General features: G+C 34.1%; 1 protein-coding gene across 1 annotated transcript in view; it reads left to right on the forward strand.

Moving 5' to 3' along the window:
* Positions 1 to 1,250, forward strand: part of LOC106122061 (uncharacterized) — a 377,450-nt gene extending 376,200 nt beyond the window's left edge. The window contains exon 4 of the mRNA XM_013317911.1: positions 706 to 1,250. Within this exon, the coding sequence (XP_013173365.1) occupies positions 706 to 928 (223 nt within the window). The 3' untranslated portion in view covers positions 929 to 1,250. The remainder of the gene's footprint in view (positions 1 to 705) is intronic.
* The last annotated feature ends 18,889 nt before the right edge of the window (positions 1,251 to 20,139 follow it).

Below are 20,139 nucleotides of genomic sequence, written 5' to 3' on the forward strand. Positions count from 1 at the left end.
GTTTTAAAATTATGCTCGTAAAAGTTAACGCTTTTCATATATTCTACTTCACAAGAAATTAAAATAAAGTTTTTAAATATATGCAACATGGACACACTAAACATGTAACGTTTGAGTATTATAAAATAAATTAATTTAATGAAAAGCTCATTTATACATACAAATACCTTAATAAATTCGCAAATACATATCATAAATATAGCTACTTATAACATAAGTCAATCTGACATGTAAATTTGAACGCACTTGTATCGATACTCATACTGACAGAGGGTAATATTATTTAATATGACGTCCATAATTCCGGCGAAGCTAATACACGGACAGAACCCGAAGCGAACAAACAAATTTACCGAAATCGTAGGCCGGTCAGCGGGAAAAATTATATGGAGGATACGTGCCCGCGGCCTGCGCCCGCGCCGCGCCTCGCTCCGACACGGTTACATCACTAGGGGCACCATGAATTATAAAAATTTTGAATATGTCTTTTTCTTTCTATTAATATTTGTAGAGTTGTAATTTTATTATATATACTTGTCAAACTCAAAGTCATTAGTGTGTGGACGCATAGCCCCTTAGTGATTTACTATTGTTTCAATAAGTATTAAATAACTGTGGCAGTTGGTAACGAGTGTCAGTTAGTCAATATTTTATTGTAAAATTGCAAAGAGTCAATCCAAATCTAACCAAAAACTTCCTTTACAGGTCAAGGATTCTAATATTTACTCGCGGCGCAGACAAGCTGCCTCCTGAGGCGCATCGATTGGCCAAGACGGAGAAGTTGACGCGCGTCATGGGGCCTACCGTACACAACCGCCTGCCGGACCACGTCACAAAGGCAACCAACCTCGCATCATTTAAAAATAGATTAAAATGTTTTTTTTTACTTAAATTTTTTTTCGATACATCGTTCTCATATGACCTGTAACTTTAATCAAATAAAGCAAAGATTGTGGGAAATGCAAAATAATGTAAATTTACCAGTCCCTTAATATCATGTTACTTGTAAGCTTCCATAAAACATGTTCATTTATCAACGATTGCCAAATGTTGGTTTATGTAATTTTTGTGTGTCTTCGTAAAGATTTTATTATGATTGTGTTAAAAAAATTAAACTAAAAATTAAACTTCTATCCTTTGAAAGATACTGATATGGCTACCCTATTCAAGAAATTTATGCCCTCATAAAATATGAACACGCTCTTTATGCCCACAATATAAAACAACCTGGTGTTTGTATCCTTCGATCAAGGCGAATTGAAAAATAAAATGTTTATCTTTTCGATTTCGGTTTAATTATTTTATCAGAACCCTGTTTGTGAGTGGAGACTTTATCGCTTTTAAATGCTGCTAAATGTACTTGTTATCTGATAATTGAAATGCTTAGCAAATATTATAAAATGAGGTAGTAAACGTATTAAAATAAAATACATAAATATATTGTAAATAAACATATAAAGATAATTCCGACTTTAATAACCACAGTGGTAAAAGATCTAAAACATGGATATGAAAAAAATATCAGTTATGTAATAATAAAAAGACGAGGCAAATATTTTACATATTCAAAAAAATATATAAAATTCTTCTTCAACATATTTTACAAAGTTTATTCGTTGTTTGACAACTTAATAGTAATCCAGAGGTCGATTGCTTTTAATTATACATCAGCTAATGCCCCGCAGCCAAACAAATAGTTTTATTTCAATGTCGGATGCGCGCCACCCACATTTGTCGATGATTTTTTGCAAAAGGTGAATATTTTAACGATAGTTGGATTATAAACTTACTTTTGATCTATTCCTACTGTTGTTGCAAACAAGCAAAAAGTTAGATGATGATTGTTGTTGTGAAAATATCTGTTGGCAATCTGTAAATATATTATTGGTTTCTAGAAGTTACAACAGTTATCAATATTTAGAACAATGTTAAGAAACAACTTATCTCGTAAATGAATTCGATTACAAGCATTACGCCGGCAGCGAGCAATCCAGAACATCTTCCCGAAGTGAGTTGATGCGCGGATTGTACTCGGTGACAGGCCGACAGACGTCAGGTCTCAGCGTAAAATAAAACGCAGCGCCGACAGATTATCCGTCCACTTGCTACTGATGTCCCCTCGAGATAACGCCGTCCGGATGACGAGTTAATTCGATAGTCACCGCCTCGCCTCCTACCTCATACAAATTCGATGTGACATCCCACGAAATCATCTTCTAACCGCTCAATTCAAAATGTTTCAGATTTTAATTTAACGCCGAACAGGTTGTCTTTGATTGACACCCTTACAATTAGACGAAGCCATCGGAGTATCAGAGTTATTAAAATTATGTTAATGCTCGATCTTCGATTCGTTATTACCGTGTCATGGTCGTCATGGAGTCAGTGAAGCCCGCATAAACTGTTCTTTTACCACTATATTAGTTTAAAACCTACATATTTATAGATATAATTAAAACACTGAACTTATAGGGCACAAAAAACCTCATGTTGCCTTTTCTCTGTGAGATGCTGGCACCTTTTTTGTCCATCTCCTTCATGCCAAAATGCTATTATTCCTCGTTTACAGAATTACGTGTTAGGTGTTTACAGATACTTCTATGAAAGTATGTTTGTTAGCTAAAATATATTAAACTATTTATATCCAAAATTAATTGCAACTTCATTAATTGAATCTTTAATATAATTAATCGTAACAATATAGATTCATTTGCAAAATAATAATCCAAATTAAAGGTGTTCATAAGCGAATAAATAAATTTCGTACACGCGCCAGTCATGGACGCCGCATACATTTTAAAATTAAATTGATTGTAAACCGCATAAGAATCGTCATTAAATTGCACCGAGACAATCGTGCCGATTTAAATGGCGGCCGAGCGCTGGCGGGGGGCGCAAAATTATCATGTCCCTCATCACAGCGTGTTCCCTTCGAATTAATGATAAAATACCTCCTTGTTAAAGCAATTTATTGTGAAATTTTCGGAACAACACGTGAAATATCCTCGTGTTTATCTTATCGATTTATTTTTGTTTTCTTCTAAACGATTCTAACTACTCTTATCAGTGAAAAAAGTGACTCAGACTTATTATAACATCCTGGCGTGCTACTACTTTAAAAATCTCTATGCATATTTAAGAGGAAGACTGATCACGAACTAGAATTTAGTTTTTGCTTTTTAGACCAATAAATGCATTATAATAACTAATTTAGTCAGAAATTCTAATGTAAACGCTCTCCTCTGGTTACCAAAGTTGCAGAGCAATAGAACGAAATCATTTGCGATTCCAAGATGCGGAAACTCAAACTTTCCCGGCTTTTGAATAATATTATTTTCCACTATGTAGATTTTATCACAATATTTCTCTTAATTGCAGTCCGTTCATTTCCATTTACTTATGATTTTGATTCAAATTAATACAATTGTAAGGATAAAATAGATCAGAATTATGGGATCACATTACCATTTTTATTCCACGTGTCTGTAGAAGCTATTTGAAAAAAAGCAATTTATTTCATTGTTATTTGAGACAATTAAATGCTACTTGTGGACCTTAATCAGCATATTCTAGAATAGGGTCTTCGTAAAATGTCTCCATAAAATATGCATGCGTAAAAATGTCAGTGTAAAATGCGCGAGTTGACCAGTAACAAGAACAAATGGCACCATATATACATGTACACCCTCTTTAAAATGCCACAGCCTCAATGATCGAATGGAAATCGCAAACCAATTTTTATTCACGATGTTCGTTAAAGAATTGTGCATTTTATCTCTGTTTATTGGATTGGTAAACTTAAATTGGATCTCATATCATGCTTTAGTGACCGCTCAGTTTTAAAATGTATTTTTTTCACCTAGATTTGGTATGAATTAAATTTTAAGTATCGAAACCACTGTTAGATTTTAGTTTTAACAATTATCTATGAGCCTTCTCTATATTTACAGAGCTGTATGTAAAATCGTCGAGTACCGACCCCCTCTGTGAGACAGGAGTAGCAATGATAACGGTAAAGGAATTAACTGTCAGATTGTAAACGGTAGCCGTCGTCTCCGCCGTCCACACTTCTTTCCACTCCGTTTGGTAAGCAACAGCTAGTAGATAGGTCTCCACGCTTTCTATATAAAGGTACCTATCCCATTATCAAATTTAAGAATTTATGTCCTCTTTCAATCAATGAATCTTAGTAGTATTAGTTCGCTTAGTCTTTCTTAGTAATATTTGAAATAAAATGGTCTACAATATACATTATTTCATGATAGCTATGACATTGAATATTTGCTATTTGCTTAAGAACTATTTTATAATAATTCATGACCAAATTCTAAATACTATTGTGGGTGTTGTACCTTATAGTTAGGTTCACGATCAGGATTGTGTAAAAGCATCTTTATGGTTTAAATAAATTTCATGTTCAACGCGTCAGTGTCCTTTCGTTTTGTAGACAATGCGGAAATCGTTTTTATGATGTTAGATTATTTTTAAAATTATTTTCTTGATTTAGAAGTTAGACATGGTAAATTTTTATCACGAATTAGATACTTAATCCTTGTATCAAACTCAAATTAAAATGTAAATAACGTACACTCAAATATTAATTAAACTAAACAAGAGACCTTGTTTAAATTAACAGCGTATACTAATTAAAGTCACAAGCTACGTAGACAAAACGTTTTTAACAGCAGTTTTTCTATTCGGTGATTCTTTTGTTCGAAAGCATTTGGCATTTAATTTACTTTTTTATTAGATGATGTTTGCAAAAAATCTTAACAAAGACAATGACATAACTCAGTATTGAAGGCAGTTAAACTGTAAACATTAAAATCTTAACTTAGTCTTCTTAATTTCTACTAAATTTAATTGTTCTTTGGGACCAGTAACGGGAGACCCTGTCATGTGTCATCCTCCTGCACTCACTTTTCACCTGCCCGCATACAATCCTATTTGTGCAGTAAGCAACAGAGCTACTGCCTTCGTTATTATTACATTGATTTCAACGACGTGAAGTTTTTTGTACAACATACATGTACGCCTTTGTGACGTCATCAGTATCATAAAAACAAAAGGGAATGGGCCCTTGTATTTATTGTTCTATGATCCACATTCTTCCAGATTCATTCGCTAAACTCTCAAGACGGAACTCGATACGGCGCTGACGCCATCAAGCGTGGCCGTTGTTTTTTTTCAATGAGCTATGGAAGCAAGAAGCGTAACCCGGTGGACGTGCCACGACCGCTTCCCGCGGGATGCCATCTCGTACCTCTGAACGCTTCGCCGCTCCTACGTTTTAATTGATCTCAATGCTCGAGACGAATCGACTCGTTGTGCCGGTGACTTTTTATGCGCTTGACTCACCCGCATTCATCGTTTTACATTTAGATGTTCAGACAAATTGTTACGGATAAAATAATAAATGTAATCCATTTTAGATTAATTCAAAGAGCAATCTTACTTTCTATCTAGCGGAAAGAGGGTCTAAATACCACGCAATGTTCACAGTTAAAATAATTCTTCTACAGATTTCAGTGCTAGTCGTTAGTTACAATAAAAATAGAAGGTGGTAACTGTAACTGTTTAAAATTTAAATAAAAGCGCTAAATGGTCTTTAATCGAATAGTATTTAATGCCTGAAAGAGGCACGACGAAGAAAAGCACTTTGAGTGACGTCGTACTGCAAATGCGACAAGCGATTCTTGTTTTTGTGGCATTTATCTTACGGTATTGTTTCGCTAATCGACATTGAAGGTTTACTGTTTTATAACACTCCGATGCGATAAATTGGCGGCAAGATCGTAACTTCCACTACAAAGTGCGCTGTGAAGGATTCATCGAATAATTGTACAGCCAATAGCTTTACGCCTTCAGCCTTTATTTTTGCCGAAGCGCTGCGAAGTAGCCGGTGGTATTTTAATGTGGTGGCGGTACATATAACCGCACTTAATTTTGTCCTAATGTGAACCTGGCTAAGAATCTCAGACTTAAGTCAGCTAAGTTTTTCTCCCGGGAATATGTGAGTACGGATTCGCCGATGAGCCAGATAAGGCGAGTGCTGTTTTAAATATGCAAAGCACAAAGTTTGCGGCGCGGCCTTCCGACAGGCCACTGAATAATTTTACACGCTCTCAAAGCGTGCGTGTCGCCTTAATTTGAACATTTTAACACTAATATAATTCGAGATCGAGTTTAATTATAAGATTGAATACTTATAAGGATATAACTATTTTAATTATCACTGTGTTACAAAGAGGATCGATCTGTTTGATTACATTGAACCCTGAAATAACTAAAATGAGTTAAAGTTTTTAATAACGTTTGAACAGAAAGAGACTTCTTTGAACGTGTGTTTGGAATTAATTCTGATGAACAATGAATTTAATTGAATTTAACAATGTCCACTGTACGTTCACGAAAATTTATCAAACATTTTATAACAATTTCTAACGATATAATCTATCCATTGTCTTAGTGGGAAGCAATAAAATTTACGGAATCATTTGATAATAAGGCAGGATAAACGGAATATATTGGCTTTGTCTTTGTCTCTATCTCTGTAGCAAACACATCCAGCAGTTATTTAGCACCCACCGCCAAACACCAAGGCATTTTTTACGGACTTGGAATATTCAGAGTACCTGAAGAATTCTCATTCTCGCGCCCGCTAATGAATAGCTATTCATTGAACATTTTAACTATGTCGATTGGAATGGCATTCGAGTGTACAGGTTTCTTAAAAGGTCCACCGATATGCGTCGGGCCCTTTCCGCCTCCTTTAATTTATGGACTCATATATTTTGGTTCATTTTTAGTATACATACTAGCTCTCGACCCCGACTCTGTCCGCGCGGGATTAAAAAAAACAAAATAAGTAGCCGAATTTCATCATGATCCGTTGTGTAGTTCTGAAGATACCTTTAAACAGACAACAATCCATCCATCCCTCTAAACATTCGCCTTTGTAACATTAGTAAGAACTAACATTAGTCACCTTAACATTTCGCTCGACCAATATTTTTGTATCTACGTTTCTTTGTGTATACGAAATAGGAGTGATTACTCATGTCAGTTAAAATTAAAAATTTGATTTTATTGTTCCGTAATAGAAAACAATTGTAATAAGGTAATAAATTTCAGAATTAGATACGCTTGTCCATCCGAATCCATTTTTTAATCTCGTAACACAACCAACCTGACTTTCCAGTTCGGTACTCGGTTGCTAATTTACATTCAAAATACTACGTAGACCCACTGTTGTGTCGGGGAGGTTTAAAATATTTTTTTATGCATTTCTTTTGTGAAGAAGTTTAGTTGAAGCGTCGGTGTCCCAGCGTTTAGAATATATTAATATTAAATAAGTTTTTGTTTACATCTAATTATTTAAAGTGTCAGCTTTTGTGTCGATAGCTTTGGGCGGTAGTGTGAAAGAGACCTTTGACATCGGCTGAGATTTCCTGTTACATACAAAAGTATCGTATTCAAATGTTTATGGTCTAATTTGTATGTTTTAACATAGATTTAAGTCGGTCTGTTTTAATTTATTTTGAGAATGTTTTAAGAATTACCTTGCTTGTTAATTTTTTGATAATTTTAAAATAGGAAATAATTAAAATACATTGACTTTACTAATCTAATGAAGTAAATGAGTAAAAGATTATGCACTTTATATATCTCGGCTATGAACAACATTATTAAATAACAACCACAGATTAAAAAAAAAATTACATTTTCAATTTTTTTTTTTTAATATAATACGAGTATAATATTTTAGCAAATAAAGTTATCTGGTTTTCAGTACAATGCATCTTCGTAATAAATAACGTTTCGTGACTTTAATTTTCTCTCTTACCTCATACTTTGAAATGTAAAATCTGCCAAAACGTCAAAAAAGTATATCACAAAACAATATGCCGTAATTTCTCGGCCACAATGCAAACATAATGCAACCTCGTCTTCGAAATACTGAAGCATGATTTATTGTACAAATTAATGAAAACAAGCTCATTCTTTTGAACGTAAATTATGCAATCGTTCCGTATTAATCTCTCATACTCATTGTTACCTTAAACATTATAAGGATTATGAGTTCAAGAAGGTAAATCTTTATTGTATACATTCATTTTTCCTTTAATTTTTTTTTGAAGAAATGAACCATTAAAAGTAAACTTTAAAACCTAATATATTAATGTCTTTTAAATAATAAAATGAATAAGAGATGCGCAACAAATATTAACTATATTCTAAACAGTGCTATTTATTTGCCCATTGTTGAAATCAGTTACTAAACTTGTTTGTACACTGTCCTACAAACATATCTATGTATTTTACTTTGTCCTTTTTTATAAGTAAAGGATGGGAAGGGGAAGTGGATTTGACGGAGGAAGAAGACACAGAAGGGGAAACCACCTCTATCTGCGCGTCCCCATCGTTGATTGTAGGTTGGCCAACACATCTTAAATTGCGGATGTCTATGGAATGCGGTATTTTCGCTATTTCGGCGAATTTAAGTGGTCGCTTGCTCGTTTCCCACCTTTTGATATGAAAAAAAACACATACAATAGAGAACCCACATTGAAACCGGCAAAATAAAATTCTTGGACAATTTTAAAATCAATCTATTGATTTTATGTTTCTCACGTACAAATTCATTTGGTATTCCGAGTAAAAGAACGGATGTCCAACAATTTGTTTTATTAAGGTATGCGAAGTGCGTACACGACTGTCATAAAGCAGTAGTTTACCAGAATATAACATATATAAACAATTTTTATGATTCATTAAAAAATAAAAATGGCTACCTTTATTATTATACTAGTTGTGGCCCGCGACTCCGTCCGCGCTTAATAAAAAAAATGTAATTATTAACCTATGTTCTGTGTTCTTCCAGACCTAACCTATATGTTCTACACCTATGCCAAATTTCAGCGGGTTCAGTTCAGCCGTTCTATAGATACCTGCAAACAAACTTCCATCTATCCATCCGTCCGTCTATCCATCCGTCCATCTATCCAAACAAACATTAGCATTTATAATATTAGTAAGATTAACATTAAAAACAACGATTTTTTTAAACCTTTGTGTAATCTCTTTTATTTTAACAACATAGATTGATTTTTTCAATAAAGTTATTAATGTGCATCGATCAATCATTTATACGTTGCCTATACTATACGTTTTGCTTTTGCTAATAAATTTATCTCGATAATTTATATCTTGTCACATTTTTCACAGTAACCAAATGGTTTGTTATTTTATTTCAGAATCTTAACATGCTTAACCGAATCCCAGATAATATCTTCAGGGATTGGATGGAGTCCCAGAGGAGGCTAAATTTCTTCTTCTTCTTCTTCTTTTTTAAAATTCAACTTTGTTTTTGATTCTCTATTCCCACTGTCGTGGAATAGTTTGCATAAACTGTCCCGAAACTAGTCGGTGCCGCCACCGGACGAATATACGTGAGTGTTTAGCCGTTTTTATATTTAACAGTTATAATTGTATCAATACAGAGATGAATATACTGAGATAAATTTATTGGTCATTTTACGTCTCGTTTTGCGACAGGATACACTCGACGTAATAAAACAAAAACAAAACGGTAGCTTCATTAGGCTACAATCTATTTAAAATGTCGTCCTCGTCCTAGTTGTATTAAAGGACGTTATAATGGCTAAAAAAAACGTATACAAAGATACCGGCGAGGTTTTGTATGTGTCACCGTCAGAGTGAGGACTTCGCCTGTTTATAATCTCACTAGATATATCAAAACTGACGTTTAATTATACAGAAAAAGAAACATTAACGGTTTGAAGTGTCATTTGTAATGAAACAAAATAAGTTATTTTAATGTTAAAATGGGGATTAAAAATAATAGTTAGTGTTATGAGTGATATGAAGTGTACATGAAAATAACGTCTTCATTATGATATGCTTTTTATTTACCAGTTTATATAAACTAGTAGAATTAAAAATAGACGATGTTTATATTATGAATGTGACATGCGATTCCGATATGTTGGTCGTTGTCGTGAGAGTTATTCAAATAAAGTTTTACGCGGATTACGCGACCCATTGGTTGGCGTATTTGATAATTTATAGGATTAATGTAAAGAAATGCTGTACAATTCACTTGCTACTGTCTTTACCATTGCCCTATACTAACGCGACATCTGACGTCGAACATAGAAATTTATTTATTTATATTTTAATCTTCTTGCTGCTTTTTCATTTCTTTAGTAGGTTACATGTATATTTTATTATAGAGATAAGACAATTCAATCGTTATATTTTTGTCATATACAAGTATATAATTGTATACAATTTTTACTTTTCTTGGGTTCATAAATATATTCCGACGAGAATTCAATAACATTCAGGGAACGATTAACAGAGTTAATTAGGGCCTTTGTTCTAACAGATTAACAATGTATTTTACGTAATAAAATTGTTAAGACTTTTCCATTGAATGTATGCCGGTAACAAGGTAGTAATGCACATCCAGAGGGTATTAGTGTAGCTCGTTAATTGTTCCCGAGCGAGGCCGCGCCCGGGATTACAATCCCTGGCTTCGTTAACACGGGATTTGGCCCTTTGACAACGTCCATACAGGTGACGTAGTTGCTTAAGCGCGCAACTTTATTGCGTTCTTGAGTTTCATACTGAAGTATTATCTGAATAAGTAATATACTATATTATTTTATGTCTTTTAGTAGATCAAATTGTGAGAACTATCGGATATAAAACTCATTGGAGTCTATTTGTTTGCAATCATCCCATATCCTACCTAGACAAAGAGAACCGTTCCATCGTATACTTTGCTTAAATACTAATAATAATTAATTATCAGTGTAACAAAACCTTTTAATTTAATAGACATTCTCGATGCAAATGCATAAAGTTAAAAGCTCACGATTAGCGGCCACATAATCGTGCATTTAATTTGCACATCACTACAACCGACCGGCCGGCCACAAAAACCGAGGACTTATCTCAACCGCCTGGCGTTGTTTGTGCTCTCTAATTGGCTAATTGGTATACGAGGAGATAGATCGAGAAACGCGATCTCTTCCTTGTTCGAAGATAATCGACCGCCACTGTCGTCCTGATGAAATGCCGCCGATTAGTATCAACATACCCATTGAAATAAGGTCCTTGTTTATTATTGTCGTAATCTCTGTCCGCCAACAGAACACGCAATCGCACAGACAGTACCACGGGACTGCGTCGACTGCAAGTCGTGGGAGCTCTAAAGTATGTAGATTAGAGATTTAACACAATTTCAATTCAAGTTAATTAGCGATGTCAGTACAATCCTTTTGTAGATAGGTAAGAAGTAAACAACTTAGTTGATCTTAATGGTCAAGGATATCCACGTCATCATACATTTTAATTACATCAAAATTATTTATTTACACGAAAACAATAATATATCTTGGAAATACCTGAACAAAATACAACTTTTGTCGCATGTCGTATCTACACAAATAACCACCCTTCTGTGAATACATATTTAAAGCGGTGAGCACATGAAAGGGAATACGGGAGTGTTATTCGAAAGTGCGGAAATGCGTCCCATATATCAAGTGAGAAAAATAGAAAAAACAGGGACAAGATAAAATGTGAGTACATCGCCGTGATATGTTGCTACAATTTCGAAAAAGACAAATAGCCCTTTGACGTCAGGGGAGCATTTTATATGCATGCACTTGTTATTTGCTCTTTATTCGTAGCCCGTCCGGCGAGAGAGGCGAGCGACGGCGGCCACTGTCAAGGCAAAACGTAATTTCACTGGAGCACTGTCAGACGGAAAAATGTAAATTCCTGTTCTTATTCCCATTGTAGGTAATATGCAATTTGTTCGTGAGCGTATAAAATTTAAAGGTCATTTTATCTCGATGTGATACTGTATTAAACATTTGTTTAACGGATTTAAATGCTTAATTATACGCGATCTTCACTGCGTCAATTACATTTGTACCGCCATCATTCCTGCGATTTCACTCCTTTCCTTAATAAGAAATATCTATTCTACAAACTATTTTACATCGTCGAGTTAAAAATAAAGGTTCACCTTCAGCATCGGAAATTTTTCATGTCACCAGGCAAATTCGTCCTGACAGATCGCGGGGACCATTTGCACGCAACACCGAAGCGTTTTGATCTTTTAACTATGTCGATTCCAATTGCGTCACCTGTGATGTATCGAGGGGAATGATACCTTTTGTGCACGAACCCTAATGTTTTAACGAAAAGGGAGAGTTGACGCTCATTAATTCCCGCTGCTCCATGACAGGTGCAATAAAACTACCAACATAACAGTCGAATTAATATGTTTTATGAACCGTAAATTACTGTGCAAATAAGGAAACATGTTTTAATCGATAAATAAATTAAAAGTTTTTATTACCCAAAAGAAGACAATATTTTTGGCGAGTATCTATGAAGGTAAGGGTCTGGTTTAAGGTAGCCAAAATTTTACAGAGTGTAGTGTATTCTACCTGGAGATATAGATAAAGTCAATCTGTTTTTTTTTTCAAATACAACAAATATTTTGGTACTTAATTTTATGACAAAACTTAATTGTTATTAGATGTAGCAATCACGGATATATCAAACATTTTATTGTGGTCTATTAAATTTCGGTGGACATTATATTGTGTGAAAACGAGAACACACGGACATCCTACCGCGGTGTGTATCCACTTCCTACCGCAGAGTTCCTGTCCGGTATTAACACCATGTGTCGCCTGATTTATATCTAACGTACTCGCTTGCTACATATTAATAACCAGTGCAATGATGCGCCTTCATACAATATTAATAGATCTTACATTATGTCTCTAACCGTTTGCTAATTCCGCCCGTTTGTAATTTGCCTAGGGCATGAGTAGAGTCTGACAATTGGAAATTAAATTCATTCTTAAAGTTATGTGTTTACACTTTAAATTATTCACCATGCAAATATAATTTGAATGCCCATTTAGTCGTGACACTTGGTAGATTTTCCGTAAACTGCACTGGTGACACACACTGAAGGGTTGCGGGACCTCATGTAAACACAATCGGCACACGTTGTCAAATGTGATATTTAATTTTTCTTTACTATGTGCCAAGACAAATTACAAACAGGCAGCATTCACGATTGATCAGTGACATGTTTACTTTTTGTTCTGTATGACATTAGTTCGTAGTAATGAACTAATGTGTACCTACTGTAGTAACAATGACTTTTTACAATCGACTGAGTTTTTTTTTTAATCTTTAGCTTGTAGAATGTTTGATTTGACGTCGTGGAGAGGATACATTGTAGACTTGCGTTTGATGTTATAGATAGTCATAATTCATGTGATGTTTTTTCGGTGTAGTGTAATTATTAAAACTAGAACTTTATCAGATTATTGCTTTATTAAAATTATATATTTTTTTAATTTTATAGCCTTACCTTAGTATAGCATTGAACTTTTATTTCTCTTGGCTTGTGCATGAAAGAAATGCCGACGTAATGAATGAAAAGGTAAATAATTAAGGACCAATTTAAAATGTTACTTTTATAAATTAAATGAATACTTATGTTTGCAAGTCCTAAGTAACTTTATCAGTACTGATTACGAAAATGTTATTTAAAAAAACAAATTCTCTTTAATTGCTTATTGCGGTCACATATCTTCGATAATTGGTCGCATAAAATCTGCGGGAAATTCCTTTTTGCATAATTCGGTACAACTCAAAGATTGCTAAAGTATTAAGTTACACTACAATTAAAAACTAATAACCAATGTTATATTTTTGATAAAAATCGACATTTAGGAAGCACACAATCGTAATATTATAAATGGAATGGTTTTGATATCGACTATTTGTTTCTTTTTTAGAAAAAAAAAACCGACTTACTCGTCCTCACGTATCAGATAGGTTTTCTTATAGCTATAAATTGTTTTGAAATATATACTTTCATAATTAAGTAATATAATAATTGATTCAGACAGGACTTGAACCTAAGACTCGAGGTTACATACAAAGTGTGCTGACTTCTGCCCTACGGGGGTGTAAATCGAAAAATAAAAGACTAAGTTTGAGCTGTTGCCTCGTTCAATGTTTGTTTTATGGGTTTTTTAAAACATGGTCTCGGAAAGGATGGGATGCATTGCCTTGTCCGACATGTTAAAGTTGTCATATAAATCACCGGGTTATTAACACTAAAAGTGTCTTCAAAATATACATAAAATCGAATAACAAACATAATTATAGACTAATTTGTATTGTGATAACTTTGTAATTTATTGTCAGCTTTTTTATTTAGATTATATTTGGTTTGATAGCGACTTATAAAACATATGCAATTACAATTAACTGTTGGTTTCTGACATCAAAATCTCTGCGTAAGACATATTGTCATATCTGTCATTATCGTTGACGAAACAGAAAATTGTCTTAAACATTTTGGACTCAGAAACCCAGATTAGTAAAATATCCATTGTTTACGTTTCTCTATGATAAAACTTACATTATTATTTTTAATATTCCGTTAATTTATCTCTCTTAAGTATCACATAGTGCGATAAGGAACAGGTGGAAAAACTACTAAGCATTAAACAGATTATTAATGCACAACTTCATCATCAGCTCACTACAAGTCCCCCACCGAAGGACTCGGAGCCTACCTTAAGTTAGGGGTGATTAAGCCATAGTCAACCACGCTGGCCAAGTGCGGGTTGATTGACTTCACACATATCTTTGAATTTCTTCTCAGATATGTGCAGGCTGCATCACAATGTTTTCCCTCACCGTATGGACGTCGGATAAATATACATATGTAAATCGGAAATCGAAAAACACTGGTGGGATTCGAACCAATGATCTGCAGATTGCAAGTCAAGTGCTTGACCCCTGCGCCACCGACGCTCATGTACAACTTAGCATGTATAATATTTATGATAACCCGTTGTATACATTAGATCTTAATAAACTTAGTGAATAGATTCAGAAGGTGAAAAGGCCGTGAGACTAGAGTATAGCATATAACCGTCATGTGACACTCAACCAGTAGCTCAATGAAGCTGTAAAAGAATAAAGTAGTATCAGAGTGATGTGAGAAAAGCCTGACTTCACATCACTCAATCATCTTATTATCGACTTGACAAGTTCGAAACATTATAAAATATTCAATACTGACACAAATTGAGATCGCATTCTTTGTCGCGTTTGCACCAAAACACATGGACACAAACAGCCATCTCTCTCGTTCTCTTTAGAAAAACAGAGATGACAATATGTTTTTCAACTAGTTTACTAGTGGGAACGCACAGTTAGCGTTTTAGTGTGATGTGGGCGTGCCTTTACATTTTAAAATCTTTGAGTCCGGTAAGAGGTGCTCAGTCGAGTTTATTGCTACGCTTGCATTCTTCATTACTTAGCGGATATCCACGATTTGATTGCGGACAGTAAAACGTTTCGATATTCAATCATCAAATTCGTGCGAAATGGGGACCACACCTAGCGCATTGCACTCATGTTATTTCACGTTTATGTTCATACAAGCTATCGCCCGCGGATCCGTCCGCGCGGAATTAATAAAATCTTAGTAGCCTATGTGTTGTATGTCCTCTGAACGGTTGTGTTCTATATCAGAATGTAGCTGTTCTGGAAATACGTTTTAAGAAACATCCATTCAGCCAGCCAAACATTCGCATTTATATTAGTAATATCACTTTGCCGATACAGATCATTCTTAACTGGTTTGTGGGTTATCAAACCAATTTGCGGTAACATTCAAAATTTGCGGATTCTTAATTGGCATTTAGTGTTTAGTGCTTTAATTGCAATTTGTGACTTTAATGATAATATAAATTGTCTTAAAAAAGATAAAAGAATTTTGCAATCTACAGAAAAATTTAGCAGAGATTAAGAATTTCCATTTGATACTGATTCGACATTTTTGTTTTTTTTTTTACATGTCGATTCTTATTAGGTGCGCAACTAAGTTCTCCTGTTTGTCAGTAGATGGCTCTAGCAGTAAGAGCTGGTCGATTTTGACATATCCAAAACGTCATGAACCAAGCTTAGACATATGGTAAACAAACCGTTGCGACACATGAGTGATTTTGTTTTCGCATTATATACTTCTGGCCAAGTAAAAATGTCGAATTTCGTGCCAAACAATCGTCATTTGCGGGAAGTGTTTATTTTAGGTATTCGAGCTCTACCAGAAAGATGGGAAAAAGTTGTGTCTAGCGATGGGCAATACTTTGAATGATTCATTTGTAGCCATTTTTTAATAATAAAGTTATATTTTTATCGAAAAAAAAGCGAGAACTTAGTTGCGCACCTAACATTTTATTGGTATTATCGGCATTTCCGTTCATTTGTTTCTTCTGTTCTCTTATCAAGCAGATTAGTTAGTTTTAATAATACAACAACATTCGTTCTCAAAGCCATTCAAAATATTTAAAGCTTTTAAAAGCCGATGGTTAATTGATTCTTATTTCTTTAAGTAAATCGAAAACCAATATTTGTGATCTACAATTGAATGACGTTAAAAGGCATAGATTAAAAATAACTATGACACGTGAATGAATAAGAATCAAAAAGCCGAAATTTGTACAAAGCATTACGAAGGGATTAAAATATGTCTCTTTGAGAGAATCCACAATGGGAATTAATCCGCACCGTGAAAATGTCACTCGTTTAGTTAACAAGGTAAGACAGTTACCTGAATATAACGTAAAAATTTATCTTTGACTTTAAATAAAGAAAAGAATAAATACTTTTTGCAAAAAAAAACAACAGTAAGTCGTCTTTGAAGCATAGTGGACAAAAATTGAATCTTTTGTATGATTTTAAGACGCACTTTACATTTCATCAAATCTTATTACAAGGTGCTACATTAAATTGCACTTTACTATTAACTGCATAAGATAGAATATTGTTTTCCCTTAGTTAATTCGCAGTTAAAACGACATATTTATATTACAAAATCCAATTTTCTGCTGACATCTCATCTGTCGACTTTAAGCTTTGCGGACTGGACCGCTGTCGACTTGGTTTTACGGTCATTCTTCATACATCGTCGTTTATTAAAATTGTACATTAAAATATATTTCTTAACTCTTAAGACTTACTGATAAATAATACGGCGCTGACGCATTCAGATCGGCTACCGTGTGATCACTATCTCAAAGATTCACTCTTTCTACAAGTCTCGATTGGAATAAGATGAAGCATTTTACTTGCTTTACAAAACTCATCTTTTAAAAAACCAAATTAATATACAATCTTTTTGGTTTAGGTACGGTAACATAATTAAAACGATACCATTACCTTATAAAGTCTTTTGAGACAAAAGATCTGTTAATCGATTAAAAAGGCGCCGTTATGTTTCTCTACACCCATTGACGTATGTTGCCTTCCCAACGGTACATTTATTTATTACGCCATAACTCACATAAAACTAAGCTCCCAGTGCGGCGATAGCATCTCGAATTCCTAGTGACCGCTGACGGCTGCCGAGCGCTTTTAGGAATGCATCAAAGCCGCTTAACTTAAAGGTTAACGAGACTGTTTTTCTTTGCTACAGAAAAATATCTCAAATTTATGTCGATGTTTTATTCCATTTTATTTCACTTTTGTGGCCAGCTTAAAAACCTTTGAAAAATAATCTTTCTTACTGTTTACAGTGTACCAGTTACCTAAGCTTTTTGTGTAAAGTTATTATATTTCTTCAGTTTGTTCCAGTTCCTTAAGTGCCAACAATCTTTTGTTACTAGATTTTGAAGCATGAAAATTTATATTCATAAAAAGAACTTCTTAATAAGATAGGCTAAATAGAAAACTGATTAAAACGTATAATTTTCTATGCTACGCAATTTTATTTTTGTATTCCAAATTACATAATAAAACTTTGATCGCTTAACTATAGATTCTTTAATCTATATCAAGTAAATACTAAAATAAAAAGCAATATTCTAAGAAAGTCTAGAAGGCCTCTGCACTAAGCAACATAATTTACAGTTTACGGTATCTTAAAAGTCTATTATGAAGTTCGTATGGCTGGTATAAAGTGATAATTCTAGCTAAATATATTGCGCACTATGGAAACTAAGCTTTATGGTTCTCGGCGGAGTCGTTCATACTGTAACATTATATCAGTTCTGTAAAACAAAACATGCACACTATGCGGCGAAGATTTTTTTTACAAGTCGTTTATCTTTCAGGAATATCGTTTTATTTTTTAATCATAAATACTGAGAAGACGGTATAGAAACAATGGCAAAGATAAACATGTTGCAAAGTAAATAATTTGAAAAATATATTATGTTAAATACAGGTTGTATAAACATAACATGTTTGTACAAAAACATTACGATATTTCAAAAATGCTGCGGTTTTGGTAGTGATTCATGATTGGTTCCTGAGACCAAAATATCTGTATAAAACATATTGTCATCTCTGTCATCGTAAATGGGGATTTTGGTCTCAGATACCCACGGTTAGTCTTGCAATTTATATTGACATTAAAGATTTTTTCACAACTCCATCACCCAGTATAAATCACTAGACCAAAACGCATTTATTAGGCATGCAGACGCTCTCACAAACTATTAAATTTTTAATCATCCCGCTTCCGAAATCAGTGACAATCAAACTCGTAGAGTAACTGAATGATTTATAGACATATATGTATGTATTATGTATATGATAGTTATTTGTGAATATGTTTCGAGTTCGGTCGCATCGTCGCCTAATCCCTCCTACCGGCCCCTTTGACGTTCAATTACAATCTTCTTATTACTGTATAGCCTTGTACGTTTGGATTATACTAAAAGGCTGTTATGTAGACACGGAGCAACTTAATTCGGGTGTCACTTGATCGAGGAAAGCTTAGCAGCGCAAGACAGAATTTCTAATCTTTTTTTTTATAAATTAATATTGGTTTGCTAGGCATAAACTTGCCAGTGGGACACGTCAAACTTTCTTATAAGAAAATTAATTGCTATTTAATTATTTTTTTCTGTATACAGTTTTTTTGCAACGATGAATTTGTTTAGAAATCTATTTAATAGAGCATATGATGTGATCTTTGTAGCACATATCAATGCGACATTAATAAATCCTATATACAAATCTTACTAATATTATAAATGCGAATGTTTGGATGGATTTATAGACGAATGGATGGATGGACGGATGTTTGTGTCAAGGTATCGGGAAGAAGATATAGTCTACTAATTGAAGATTTTTTTAAAACCGCGCGGACGAAGTCGCGGGCGACAGCTAGTGCATATTAAAACGATCACTCGTATCCAACCGAATCCTTCAAATCTGACAATCGAAAACAAGGGTCCCCTCTATTTAAAAAGTTCCCGATAAACATATGCCGCGAGGATACACTCAGAATACAAATACGGTATAAGAATACAATAACGCATGTTGCAAGCGTAAATACAGTTACGAGTTCGGCGTCGATGCTCCCGACTCCCGTATCTATCAGTAATACATCCCGTAGGAAGACGTGATGAGAATGGCGAGACATTCAACGAAATAAGACGCGACGGGGATGCGTCTCGCATAATCTTCTAGTTTCCCTCTGTTTATTTTATGCATTTTTTTTTGTCATATCGATGATAAAGATCATATGCAAGCATATTACTTAGAAATTATAAGACTTTTGATTATTATAGACCGAAATATACAATCTGTTCAAGACAATTAAGCATTAGCTATAGGAAGTCGATTTCAGCAAATTACATGTAAATGCGAAACTACTAGACCACTTGAACTTGACCTCTGAGTTGAAAATATTCATTATACAGTGTAATTAATTATGCATACAATATTATAAAGTAGTTTAAAATTAAAAAAATCTACTACAGCAAAATAAACAATTGCCGTATTCATATTACAAGTTAAAGCTTTCTGTCACACTAAAAAATATATCTCCCGTTACTGACCGATATCCTGTTACTAGTCCTCAGAATGCCATAAATATAGCCACCACGTGTCTACTAACGAATAATTATGCGAATATTACCAATGAAAAGTGCAACCGACCTCACGTACCGTCGGTGTCTTTCCAGATTATTTATTGCCGTTTTATCTTACAGCAACCGTTCGAGATAAAAGAAAAGAAATGTCAGGGGACCCTGATCG

The sequence above is a fragment of the Papilio xuthus genome, unplaced genomic scaffold (assembly GCF_000836235.2).
Source record: "Papilio xuthus unplaced genomic scaffold, Pxut_1.1 DF826933.1, whole genome shotgun sequence".
In the NCBI taxonomy this organism is placed as follows: Eukaryota; Metazoa; Arthropoda; class Insecta; order Lepidoptera; family Papilionidae; genus Papilio; species Papilio xuthus.